This window comes from Lissotriton vulgaris, chromosome 10 (genome assembly GCF_964263255.1).
Source record: "Lissotriton vulgaris chromosome 10, aLisVul1.2, whole genome shotgun sequence".
In the NCBI taxonomy this organism is placed as follows: domain Eukaryota; kingdom Metazoa; phylum Chordata; class Amphibia; order Caudata; family Salamandridae; genus Lissotriton; species Lissotriton vulgaris.
In genome coordinates, this window is record NC_141698.1 from 946,567,457 (window position 1) to 946,582,311 (window position 14,855).

General features: G+C 43.5%; 1 protein-coding gene across 8 annotated transcripts in view; it reads left to right on the forward strand.

Moving 5' to 3' along the window:
- Positions 1-14,855, forward strand: part of SGCE (sarcoglycan epsilon) — a 255,774-nt gene that overhangs the window by 26,012 nt on the left and 214,907 nt on the right. For all 8 annotated transcript variants that reach the window (XM_086941944.1, XM_086941946.1, XM_086941945.1 and 5 more), the window contains one exon: positions 11,706-11,828. In XM_086941944.1, the coding sequence (XP_086798070.1) occupies positions 11,706-11,828 (123 nt within the window). The remainder of the gene's footprint in view (positions 1-11,705; positions 11,829-14,855) is intronic.

Consider the following 14,855-nt stretch of genomic DNA (forward strand, 5'->3'; position numbering starts at 1 on the left):
ACTGACTACTTTACAACCTAAACCTCTGACACACTTACACTAAATATGAACTAATAGCACATAGGATCCCCCTCTCTTGGGGCCATATGTATGAAGCAAATTCGCATTCGCAAAGGCCGAAATTTGCAGAATTTCGGCCTTTGCGAATGCGAATTAGCAAAATGATATGTATGAAGTAAAATCTGGTCCAAACTATTGAAACGCAAAATTTGGGATTCCTTATTTTGCAATTGCATTTAAGGAATCACAAATCTTGCGATTCCTTAAATGCAATGTATGAAGCCAAAAAAAATTCAAAAATGCCCTTAAGGAATCGCAAATTACCACCAACTTCTAGTTGGTGGTAAGTTGCGATTTCCTTGAAAAATGCACATTTCAGCATTTTTCATAGTGCCATGTGACGCACATACATGCCCTTAGGGCATGTATGTGCGCCACATGTGCACCCATGCATATTGCAGGGGTGCAACAGGGTGTCCTTTGGACACCCCTGCACCCTTGAAATGATTCTCAATTTGCGATTTTCAAATTGCGAATCGCAAAATTGAGAATACATTCCCATTCATTCCTATGGGCCCCCTGGCCCATAGGAATGAATGGGAAAGTATTCCTTAATTGCGATTCGCAATTTGCGAATCGCAATTAAGGAATACTAAGAATTCGCTAAAAAAAAGCGAATTTGTACATACATACCAATTTGCGGTTCTGAAATAGCGATTTCTTAAAAATCGCTATTTCAGAATTGCAAATCGGTACCTTCATACATATGGCCCTTGGTTGCTTAACTAGTGTTAGCGAACTTGGTAATCGTTAATTGTTTAATTCATACCTGGCATTATCTTGCTATTTTTTTCCTTAAAATAAACGTTGTGTTTTTTTCCCTACGTTTTGAAATGTAAGGGTGTGAAGAAATGCCAATGGATCCGATGAAGCTTGTTGTTCCTTTTGTCATATTGTCCTAAAGTCTGCCCAGTGTCTCTTATAAGAGTCTTCACACTTTTGATCCGATACAGGATTTTCCTTTTGAAATAAATTATATTAGACGAACGGCTCTGTCATGTTGACGGGGCCGGCCATCAAAGTTAAACAAGCATTGGCAGGAACTTCCATGAATGCGGTTCAAGCGAATGCTTTTGAAATGAGTGCCAGCTTGCCGGTTATTTCTAAATTTGGTGGGCAGATTAGGGTCGGCCTGGCAGACTTTAAGTACTCCGCCAAACTGATGGAGAATCCTCTGTCTACCAAAATTGTAATCTGGACCTAAGTTATATGGATAAGAGGATGGTTAGGGAAAGAAGAAGGACAAGTGATTTCCAGGGACTCGCTCTACGCTTCCGAGCTGAGTGGTCGCTCCCCTGCTGCTGAGGTATCGTTTGTGCAGCGCTTTTGCTCTGTTCTGGACTGTAATTAATAACTACAGCCTGCTGTGCGCTCTAACTGCCGCTGCGTGCTGGAACTGCCGCTTTGCCCATTTGTTTGCTGAATTTGCCGATCTGCCCATTTGCAGTGTGATACTGCCAGCGTGACTCTGTTGTTTAATTCATTTACATCTCGCCGCTTTTGCTCATTTGCATTTTGTTGAACAGCGCGACCCTGTTGCAGTATTTGCGTGTCCCCCCCAAGCTCTCCTGCCGCCCTGACCCCTCCACCTCCATTTTGTTGTTGTTGTCGTCCTCCTTAGCCCGCCCCGCCTCCCAGCTGAAGCGCCCTCCCACAGACAACAAACAGCGCTCCCACACCTAGAAGCGCCGTGACTCGCTCTACGCTTCCGAGCTGAGTGGTCGCTCCCCTGCTGCTGAGGTATCGTTTGTGCAGCGCTTTTGCTCTGTTCTGGACTGTAATTAATAACTACAGCCTGCTGTGCGCTCTAACTGCCGCTGCGTGCTGGAACTGCCGCTTTGCCCATTTGTTTGCTGAATTTGCCGATCTGCCCATTTGCAGTGTGATACTGCCAGCGTGACTCTGTTGTTTAATTCATTTACATCTCGCCGCTTTTGCTCATTTGCATTTTGTTGAACAGCGCGACCCTGTTGCAGTATTTGCGTGTCCCCCCCAAGCTCTCCTGCCGCCCTGACCCCTCCACCTCCATTTTGTTGTTGTTGTCGTCCTCCTTAGCCCGCCCCGCCTCCCAGCTGAAGCGCCCTCGCCCCTCCCCCTCCACTATCCATATATGACAGTTCTTCCCGCGTGCAGCGTTCACGCGCAGCGACCGCGCCCAATCCGCGCCGAAGGTGCGCCAAAGGTAAGCCCGTCTACGCCCGTCCGCGCCTGGACCGCGCCCAGCGCCAGACCCCCTGCCCCTCGCGTTACCTATGATGCCGCCTCCCTCCTAGCCCTTAACCCCGGTCGCGCCCCCAACTGCGTCCAGAACAAAAGGAAGGGGTCCCGTGACCAAAGGAAAACAGTTACAAATTTACACCATTTGTACTCAACGATTCAATGAAAAGAAACTCTTGAGAAGCAAAAAAGAATTTAATTCAAGATTGCAAACATCCTGTTAAATGGATAAATTACTCAAATAATACATTTTTTGATACCACAGTTTATATACAGTGTGCGTGCCCACATTCACAACAGGAAGGGAGTGACATGAGGGAAAGTGTAGGGGGTAGGATATATGTGATCTGATTCATTCAGTGACAAGTCTTATTCAAGTATTCTAAGACAATGTACATGTGGTCCCTGATAAGCAGGGCCACCGTTATTGGCTCTAACAGAGTCCAAATTCATAAATGGTAGAGAACGGCCTAACTCCGCTGCAGCTGTAGGTGTCTAAATGGGGACCGGAGTTGGTCGTGGGTGGTGTAGTCGTCTACGTTTCGACCCAATATAAGTAGGATTCTTTTCCTTACGAAAGGGTCTTCATCAGGACAAGAAGAGTTGTGGGTGGGCAACCTCCTGAGGAGCAATTTGAAAAGGCACATTAGAAACACACCAATCCTGTATATTAATTCATAGGAAGGTGGTATATAATAAATAATCATTAAAGAGAGACATCCGTGTTGTCTGTCTCTGTATGAATCCCATAGACGAGATTTGGAGAAAATGAACTAACGCTCACCTTTCACAAAGGGGCGATATGAGTAGACTTGAAGATTAGGTATTCTTGCTCCAAGCTGTTGGTAGATGACTCTAAATTTTTGAAGAAAGAATGATGCTTTTAACAGGTCTAGTAGGTTAACAGCTAGTACAATTAAAATCCATATAGGAGGCAGAAGGCCAGAATTGACGATATATTAAGTCGCCTTGGCTAGTTCATCCATATTGTTGTGAGCTCAAATTATCCTCTATATTATTACCTGTTGACCCCTGTAGGGTGCCTCCCTAGTTGGGTTGAGGAAGTAAACTCTTAGTGGTGAATAGGAATTCTCACCCTGCAAAAACGGAAAATGAGATGTCTATTTGAACACCATTTATCTAACATGCAAGCATTGCTGGTGTATCAACACTGTTATTAAGTTTGCTTACCACTATCTACAGTATGTTAAATACAATTCGGAAGATCCTGTACACAATATATGTTAGGCCTCGCTCAGGTTTATTATGCCTTCCAGGGCTCCCATGTGTTTGTGGTAAGAGACCTAAACATGAAAAGACACTCCTAAATATAACTTCTTGTTACAAACAAACAGGCTATTTAGTGTATCCAAGTTTCAAGTTAGTATCATTACCGTGAAAAGCCGCAGGAGATTACTGGACTGGTTCTAAAGATCATCGATTCTTTTAGGAGGATGCATACACGAGTTTGCGCATTTCTATTTACAAAAAAGTGGAAAGATTTTCCTAAGTTATTGAAAATATAAAACGTTTCGAAACTTATGTAGCCTAACATTAAATGGAAATGACTGAAAAAAGTAAGATTACCAAATGGGCTGCTGTAAAGATATGTTTTGAGGCAATCACTTAACCAGTTCGTGTGCTCCTTTTTAACTAGAAGAAATATTGAGAATAGTCGTTGGTTTGCAGCTTTTGTTAGGGAAGTAGATAACCATAAATATGTCTAAACATACAAGATATGACGTTTCCTACCTGCCCCCGCCCGGGGGTCTCGAAACTTATGGGGAAACGATACTCCGATTTTGTTCACCGTCTCCTAAAGACCGAATGAACATACAGAATTCAGTAAATCGTGCGTGAAATTTTCGCGCTTTTTTTAAAAAACGGGAGCCAGGGAAAGGGGCTTTATTTATTACCTGATACAGGCGTCCGGAGTTCAAACAAACACCTCCTATTCTGCAAATCACTGTTGCTGCTATGGATCTGTGCTCAGTAAACGCTCGCGTTGGGCACTTCCTTGTGATTGTGAGCTGGAGGGGCGGAGCCTTGGATGTTGCAATGAAAATGGAAGGAAGACTTCACCTATACTTCCGCGATTTTGGGAGATAGTCTGCCACCCTAATGCGCATTATAGTATCATACTGTGACTACAATAATCCTCTTCATTTATATTGAAAGATTAACATTACACTCGCGTTCTTTTATTAAAACAGCATTTATCATAAAGCATGATCGACACCAGTACGTGCTGGATGTTGTGAAGGAGGCACAAATCGCGTAGGATAGTGTAAACTCCTACATTCCATTTCATGTTAAAAATTGACACATAACAATACTGTTTGAACCTTTTTGGTGATATTCAAAAGAGATTGGATAGTCAGGTGTAGGATCTGGTGTTGGATACCATTCTGGTATATTGGGTATAATCGGACTAGTGAAACATACCATACAGACGTTATTTTTTGATAGATTGTCCTCAATCAGGTCTATTTAAATCTAGTCAAGCATAACGGTAACAATTGATTGATAGGCCATTTCATGTTAAAAATTGACACATAACAATACTGTTTGAACCTTTTTGGCCTATCAATCAATTGTTACCGTTATGCTTGACTAGATTTAAATAGACCTGATTGAGGACAATCTATCAAAAAATAACGTCTGTATGGTATGTTTCACTAGTCCGATTATACCCAATATACCAGAATGGTATCCAACACCAGATCCTACACCTGACTATCCAATCTCTTTTGAATATCACCAAAAAGGTTCAAACAGTATTGTTATGTGTCAATTTTTAACATGAAATGGAATGTAGGAGTTTACACTATCCTACGCGATTTGTGCCTCCTTCACAACATCCAGCACGTACTGGTGTCGATCATGCTTTATGATAAATGCTGTTTTAATAAAAGAACGCGAGTGTAATGTTAATCTTTCAATATAAATGAAGAGGATTATTGTAGTCACAGTATGATACTATAATGCGCATTAGGGTGGCAGACTATCTCCCAAAATCGCGGAAGTATAGGTGAAGTCTTCCTTCCATTTTCATTGCAACATCCAAGGCTCCGCCCCTCCAGCTCACAATCACAAGGAAGTGCCCAACGCGAGCGTTTACTGAGCACAGATCCATAGCAGCAACAGTGATTTGCAGAATAGGAGGTGTTTGTTTGAACTCCGGACGCCTGTATCAGGTAATAAATAAAGCCCCTTTCCCTGGCTCACGTTTTTTAAAAAAAGCGCGAAAATTTCACGCACGATTTACTGAATTCTGTATGTTCATTCGGTCTTTAGGAGACGGTGAACAAAATCGGAGTATCGTTTCCCCATAAGTTTCGAGACCCCCGGGCGGGGGCAGGTAGGAAACGTCATATCTTGTATGTTTAGACATATTTATGGTTATCTACTTCCCTAACAAAAGCTGCAAACCAACGACTATTCTCAATATTTCTTCTAGTTAAAAAGGAGCACACGAACTGGTTAAGTGATTGCCTCAAAACATATCTTTACAGCAGCCCATTTGGTAATCTTACTTTTTTCAGTCATTTCCATTTAATGTTAGGCTACATAAGTTTCGAAACGTTTTATATTTTCAATAACTTAGGAAAATCTTTCCACTTTTTTGTAAATAGAAATGTGCAAACTCGTGTATGCATCCTCCTAAAAGAATCGATGATCTTTAGAACCAGTCCAGTAATCTCCTGCGGCTTTTCACGGTAATGATACTAACTTGAAACTTGGATACACTAAATAGCCTGTTTGTTTGTAACAAGAAGTTATATTTAGGAGTGTCTTTTCATGTTTAGGTCTCCTACCACAAACACATGGGAGCCCTGGAAGGCATAATAAACCTGAGCGAGGCCTAACATATATTGTGTACAGGATCTTCCGAATTGTATTTAACATACTGTAGATAGTGGTAAGCAAACTTAATAACAGTGTTGATACACCAGCAATGCTTGCATGTTAGATAAATGGTGTTCAAATAGACATCTCATTTTCCGTTTTTGCAGGGTGAGAATTCCTATTCACCACTAAGAGTGTACTTCCTCAACCCAACTAGGGAGGCACCCTACAGGGGTCAACAGGTAATAATATAGAGGATAATTTGAGCTCACAACAATATGGATGAACTAGCCAAGGCGACTTAATATATCGTCAATTCTGGCCTTCTGCCTCCTATATGGATTTTAATTGTACTAGCTGTTAACCTACTAGACCTGTTAAAAGCATCATTCTTTCTTCAAAAATTTAGAGTCATCTACCAACAGCTTGGAGCAAGAATACCTAATCTTCAAGTCTATTCATATCGCCCCTTTGTGAAAGGTGAGCGTTAGTTCATTTTCTCCAAATCTCGTCTATGGGATTCATACAGAGACAGACAACACGGATGTCTCTCTTTAATGATTATTTATTATATACCACCTTCCTATGAATTAATATACAGGATTGGTGTGTTTCTAATGTGCCTTTTCAAATTGCTCCTCAGGAGGTTGCCCACCCACAACTCTTCTTGTCCTGATGAAGACCCTTTCGTAAGGAAAAGAATCCTACTTATATTGGGTCGAAACGTAGACGACTACACCACCCACGACCAACTCCGGTCCCCATTTAGACACCTACAGCTGCAGCGGAGTTAGGCCGTTCTCTACCATTTATGAATTTGGACTCTGTTAGAGCCAATAACGGTGGCCCTGCTTATCAGGGACCACATGTACATTGTCTTAGAATACTTGAATAAGACTTGTCACTGAATGAATCAGATCACATATATCCTACCCCCTACACTTTCCCTCACGTCACTCCCTTCCTGTTGTGAATGTGGGCACGCACACTGTATATAAACTGTGGTATCAAAAAATGTATTATTTGAGTAATTTATCCATTTAACAGGATGTTTGCAATCTTGAATTAAATTCTTTTTTGCTTCTCAAGAGTTTCTTTTCATTGAATCGTTGAGTACAAATGGTGTAAATTTGTAACTGTTTTCCTTTGGTCACGGGACCCCTTCCTTTTGTTCTAATTGTTACCCAGGTCCCTACTGACTATATTGGGTCTAACCCTGTTTCCTAAAACCCAACTGCGTCCAAGCCGCTCCTGGACACACCCATGGACCTTTCTCCTGCTACTCCTGCAAATTCAGCGGCACCGACAACATCTCCGATACGACTACACCACAGATTCCCGACCCCAACCACCTACAATGCATCCTTCTCAACACCCGCTCGGTGCACAGACACGCCATTGACCTATGGAACCTTCTAGACACCTTCTCTCCAGACGTCGCCTTCCTTACGGAAACATGGATGAACGCTTCCTCCGCACCAGACATCACCATTGCCATCCCTGAAGACTATAAGATCACTCGCAAAGACCGTACCAGCCACACAGGAGGAGGAATCGCTATCGTCCATAAGAAATCTATCCGCATCTCAACCAGCTCTGACACCAACCTCGCCAACTCCGAACACCTTCACTTCCAGATCCACATCGACCCCAAGACCACACTCAGAGGCACTCTCCTCTACAGACCACCAGGACCCCGCGCAAAATTCAGTGAAGACATCACGGACTTCATCTCTCCACACGCGCTCCCCTCCAAAGACTATATTCTTCTGGGAGACCTCAACTTTCACCTTGAAAAGATTAACGACCACAACACCGCCACCCTCGTGGACAACCTCGCCAACCTTGGACTTAAACAACTAGTCACTTCCCCCACCCACATCGCAGGTCACACACTCGACCCCATCTTCACTTCCAGCAATCATGTCTCCTTCAGCCACACTACGGACCTCCTTTGGACCGACCACAGCTGCGTTCACTTCACCTACAACAAGCCGAAACCCATCCACCACCCCCAACCTACCCTGCAAAGAAACTGGAAGAAAATCACCACGGACCAAATCTCCGCATCGCTCCTTCGAAACTCCCCAGCCCTCTCTTCTAACGCCAACGAAGCCGCAGCCAACCTCACCCTATGGCTATCCAACACCGCTGACACCTTAGCACCACTGAAAAAACGTCAAAACAAACCTGGCAGCAAGAAGGCCTCATGGTTCAACGATGATCTTAAGAAATCCAAGAAACTCTGCCGCTCCCTTGAAAAAGCCTGGAAAAAAGACCCATCCACCAGCACCAAGGACGCCTTCAAAAGCGCCACCCGCACTCACCACCAACTGATCCGAAAAGCCAAGAAAACAGCATTCAAGGATCGACTTGACAACAACGCCCACAACAGCAAGGAACTTTTCAACATCGTCAAGGAATTTTCCAACCCCTCGGCCAACTCCAACGACATCACCCCCTCTCAAACCCTCTGCGACTCCCTAGCCTCCTTTTTCCACAACAAGATTGCAGACATCCACAACAGCTTTGACAACCAACCCGGAAACCAACCCTCCCCACCATCTGTTGACCATCTTCCCCCCGTAAACACCCTTAACGCCTGGAACCCAATCTCCACTGAGGAAACCATCCGCCTGATGAATTCCATCCACTCAGGATCCCCCACAGACCCATGCCCTCACCACATCTTCAACAAAGCAGACTCCGTCATAGCACCGCACCTCCGAGACGTCATCAACTGCTCCTTGAAATCCGCGACCTTCCCAGAAGACTGGAAACACGCTGAACTCACCGCCCTTCTGAAAAAACCAACAGCGGACCCCACCGAACTCAAAAATTACCGCCCCATCTCGCTTCTTCCATTCCCGGCCAAAGTCATCGAGAAAGCCGTCAACAACCAGCTCGCCGCCTTCCTCGAAGCCAAAAAATCACTTGACCCCTCACAATCTGGCTTCCGAGCAAAACACAGCACTGAGACCGCCCTCATCGCAGCAACAGACGACATTCGAACTCTACTGGACAATGGAGACACAGTCGCCCTCATCCTCCTCGACCTCTCTGCAGCATTCGACACAGTCTGCCACAGCACCCTTCTACAACGCCTCAATAACATCGGAATCCAAGGAAAAGCACTTGAATGGATCACCTCGTTCCTCACCGGAAGAACCCAGAGAGTCCGCCTTCCTCCATTCAAGTCCGAGGCCTCTGAAGTCATCTGCGGCGTGCCTCAAGGATCATCACTCAGCCCCACCCTCTTCAACGTATACATGAGCCCCCTCGCGGCCATCGCCCGCCAACACAACCTCAACATCATCTCTTACGCGGACGACACTCAACTGATCCTTTCTCTCACCAAGGACCCCAGCACCGCCAAAACTAACCTACACGAAGGAATGAAAGAAGTCGCCGAATGGATGAAACAAAGCCGTCTGAAACTGAACTCAGATAAAACAGAAGTCCTCATCTTAGGCACATCCCCCTCTGCTTGGGACGACTCCTGGTGGCCGGAAGCCCTCGGAAAAGCACCCATCCCGACAGACCACGCACGGAACCTTGGCGTCATCCTGGATTCTTCACTCTCAATGAACAGACAAGTAAACGCCGTATCCTCTTCCTGCTTCAACATTCTTCGCATGCTCAGAAAAACATTTCGCTGGATCCCCTCCGAAACAAGGAAAACAGTCACCCACGCTCTGGTCACGAGCCGACTGGACTACGGAAACACCCTCTACGCAGGTACCACCGCTAAACTCCAGAAGAAACTCCAACGAATCCAAAACGCCTCAGCCAGGCTCATATTAGACATCCCACGCAACGAACACATCTCCGGTCACCTTAAAGACCTCCACTGGCTACCCGTCAATAAGAGGATCACTTTCCGACTGCTTACCCACGCACACAAATCACTCTACGACATCGGACCAGATTGCCTCAACTCTCGACTGTCCTTCTACACCCCCTCCCGCCAACTACGTTCTTCCAGCCAAGCCTTCGCCACTGTACCTCGCATCAACAAGACCACCATGGGAGGCAGATCCTTTTCATACCTGGCTGCTAAAACATGGAACTCACTCCCCGCTTACCTCCGCCTCACCCAGAACCACCTAGCGTTCAGAAAGCAGCTTAAAACGTGGATATTTGACAAATAATCCTCCTCCCCTTCCTAAGCGCCTTGAAACCCTCTGGGTATGTAATGCGCTATACAAATTTTATGACTTGACTTGACTTGACTTGACTAGTTGGACATTGCTCCTGGAAGAGTAGTTCCACAAATCACACAATGTCATAAGCTAAAACAGTAAATCAGTTGGGGAATGCATTTTTCTCACTGTCCACTCCAGGGCTGCACACTAGTCTTGATTACTCCAACATCAACATCACTAGTGGGTGCATAGATTGCCAAATTAAAGTCTGGAAAAGTAGTAGACAGACAGAAAAATGTAGATTGGGAAAAAGTGCCACAGTTTCCTCGAGAACGTTTGCTCCTACAATAATGTCCCCTATAAAACAAGGAAGCGTCCATCCCTTGTACAAACATTCTGTCTCTAATGTATGTATTACAGTCTAATTAAGATGCTACTAGTCAAGTGTAATAAGAAAACGAGATAGATAGTCTGCTGTAATAAATAATGACTGTTGAGTTGTGAGGTCATAATGTGCGCTGGCAGAGCAAGCACCCAAAGGGAATAGCAGGTAAAAGAAACGGATAGCAACTGCTGATTAAACCACTACTAAAAGAGCCTGTTTATAGTACCCTAAAATTTCTGATTCCGTACCTAATAATCAGGCAGTTATTAAACGAGGTTTATTTAGGGCACTGCTGGCATTCAATACCATTAAGCTGGAATTGTATCTCCAGGTTGCAACACATTTTGAAAGTGACTTCAAATGCTTACCATATGTTTGTAACAAGTTACGAGCCACATTTCGAAGTGTTTGTTTTTTGATGTACAGATTTCACATTGTTTCGACATTCATGAGACTAAAGGATGTTTTCCACTAGACGGAGAGAGATTATTTGGGACACAATTCACAAAGACACTGCTGTAGGTAGATGAGATGTGCTCTTGTAGTACTTCGGGCCCCAGGAATTTAGAAAAGGATTGCCTGGAAGATCCGGGTGTATGCGACCATGCATAAGATTTAATAATATGCACACTACCCTATATTAAAATAATATTGCAAGTCACCTTGAAGTTCTGGGACCTTATTAACTAAGTCTATATTTATCTCTGCTCCTCTACAAGGTGACTGATACCAAGGTGGCTTGCTGTAATCATGTGCCTTAAGGTACCAGAAACTTTATCCCATGTATTAGCTCATTTAACCTAGTGTGACAGTGTTACATCATGTCTACAAAATGTCTGTTGTCACTAGGTGGCCTTTCCAAGCCAAACTATTACCTGTAAGACCATGTTTTCAGCATTGCACTCTGCTTGATGACAAGAGTCTTCTGAAGACAGCTGAAGATGTCTAACCTGTGTGGCAAGAGGGCATATGTTTCAGGTATAATTAAGCATGTTGATTGAACACTGTTCCTTACCTTTTTCTTTCACGTTTTGTTTTTCTGTTTGCAGTGTACACCATTGTCTCTAAGGTGCACTCTGACCGCAATGTCTACCCTTCCTCTGGAGTCCTGTTTGTTCATGTATTGGAGAGAGAATACTTTAAAGGAGAATTCCCCCCTTACCCCAAGCCTGGTATGAAACCATTTATTTTATATTTGGGAAACACTTCTTACCCTTCAATGATATATAAATTTAATGGAATGCTCTTACTTTTTCTATATTAAAAGATGTTTTTATGTGCCTAGATTTTAATTATGTAATTAGGCCAATATAATATTTGTCAAGATTTCTGAAGATTGTGTTACTGTTTATATTATACAATACGGGGGCAATTGTTCGTAAAGACACTTGATTGCAAACTATGTTAATGAATATTATTTAAATAAGCACCACATACCAACTCCTATTCTTAAATCCGCTAATGGACCACTCGCCATAGACAGGAGGGAAATAAGGCTTGGGGCGTGAGCAGTACACAAACGCACAGAAAGATTTGGGCCTGAATCAGCTCATATCAAACAGCGTGATAGGAATATTTAATTATAAAAATAGATAAACATAACTTCACTTTTGCTCTGCATTGAAAGGACAGAGAGGCTCACCGATGCACTTAATAGAATCTTAAACTGAGCCATTTCGTAAACAAAATGTGCAAATCGAAACCTACAGGTTTATTGACTCGCATGGTTGCTTATATCTTTGAGACTTTCACACATCATTTCAGAAGACTAGAGCACCTTTACAGCAGACTGTTGCAGGTTTTCAGGCATACTTCAGAAAACATTTGTGAATTCCTGCTTGCAAACATACCGATATATTTCTGCATGTGTCATAGAAAATGTTTTGCAATTCCATTTAGTGAATTTTGTTCAATGACACTTTTTTGTTTTCTGTGGTTTCAATGGGGAACATATTTTTCCCTTGGTAAAAACACCTTTTATTACAACCCCACGAATTTTGGGAGTTTTCCCTTCCATTTGACTCTCCTTCCTGGAAAGGGACACATTTCTGTACTTGTCTGGAGTAAATTTCTGCTCATTTGCAGTTTGGAATGTGATTATAAAGGAGTTAGGGACTAACCACAAGCTCTTGACATTGTGGATGTTGCCAAACGTTTCAAGAAAATCAAGTCCTGGAACATGTTTCCCCCTGCATTTTTTTTCTTTTTACAATAATTACGCCTTATTACAAATGCTTGTTTGCACAGTGATCATGACTATGAGTTGATGATAATTATCACATCCTCGCAGTTTTCCACAGTTACATTCAGGCAGGCCAAAAAGGCCCATAAAGAGTTAAACATTCAGAATACTGTGTGTTATATACTGATTCCTTATGTTATGCCTCATTTGAAAGCTAGGTGATATTTTTTGTAATTTTTTAAAAATATTTTATTTTTCCCCTTTCAGTAATACAATACAGACAAATCATAAACATAAGTACATAGCAAAAATAAAATCAATTTACATGCAGTAAAATAATACTGACAAACTAAAGACATAATCATCATTAACGTTCCTTCCGGTCAAAATGTAAATGACACTCCACCATGACGACAGGTCAGAACAAACAATCAGATCTTGCAATACTTGACTGCACACTTTGTGTAGTGTCTGAAATACAGCAAGGCCATTCTTCCAATATCACCGCTGCGTTTAGCAGTTGCATCACTTTTTTGTCGGCTTATGCATACAAGCACCAGGTATGGCATTTATGTCTAGTGTGTCTGCGTATTTCCCTCCGCCAATGGAGGTGTTACTGTTTTCTCTGGGGTACGAGTCTCAATGTAAGTGCCATATAGGCTCTAAAGGTTCTTCGGGCGATTTCTAGGGGGGAGGAGCTCACTGTAGGTTTCAGATTGTGTGTTGCAATACAACATATCCCTGGACCGTTGTTTCAATGTGGGGGGAACCTATGGCCCAATGTATCGCCAATACTCGCTTGGCGACTAAGAGTGCCATGTCTACCAAGTGCCGAATGGGTTTCTGTATCTTTTTTTAATAACTTAGGAGTGCTAATAGCTGTCTGGGCTTATGTCTACCTGCGTTATCACCTGGAGTTCTGCAAAGATCTGTATCCAGTAGTTTGCTATTGGTGGGCAGAGCCATGCTAGGTGTAGGAAATCGGCCTCTGGAGCTCCGCAGCGGTCACAGTCAGGCGTATCGCGGAGCCCGTATTTGTGAAGGCGTGTTGGTGTATAATAAATGCGGTTCCAAATTTTAAACTATATAAGCCTATGGTGTCCATTGAGCGAGATACGTTACGTAGCCTCACAGCGGTACCTCCACATGGCGTCATCTATGTCCAATTCCAAGTCCGCTTGCCATTCCAGCTGGGCCTTATTGTGTTGGTCTCTGTACAGCTACTGTGTCTGGGAGTATATCCTTGCAACTATGCGTTTAGGGGATGTTGCCTGAATCAATGCGGAAAATGAGTGCACTCCCGGAGGTTCCAGCATCTCGTCGCCTAGTATCTGTCTGAGCACACTCCTGGCTCTGAAATAGTGGTACATAGTTAAAGACGTGGGTCTCGGTTCCCTCTCTAGGTGGACTGTCCCTTCCCCGCCCCTTCCATCACTGAAAAAGTCTCCTATCATGTCCAGTCCTAAAGTGTGTAGTGCTGATAACATCTCTGGGGAAGTTAAAGTTGGTAAGCATTCGCACCAGGCTATAGAGTGAGTATAGTATAGTTGCCGCTTTCCTATTTATAAGGTTGTGCCATGTATGAACCTTAGCATTAACTGAATCCAGAATATTAGTATTTCTACTGGGCGGGTGGTGTAGAGCAATCGGCAAATATGCTGGGGCTTCTGTGATATGTTCTATGTGCAAATGCGATGGGGGCGTCTGCTGTTGCAGCCAAAAAAAGGCATATGAAGCTTCAGCTGCTCGATAATACAGATCAAGATCCGGAGCTCCCAACCCCCCATCGAGTAAGGCAGGACCAAAAGTTTCTAGCTAGCGCGGGCTGTTTGTTGTCCCAGGCCAATTTAATTAACAATGAACGAAGATGTTTGAAGAATTGGGCTGGCAGGACCATGGGTATGTTAAGAAAAAGAAAAAGAAAGTGGGTTAGGACTACCATTTTCAAATCCAACGGACAATGTCATCTTCTAAGTTAGCAACAGCACGGCCATAGTTCTCACGGAAAACAAGATCC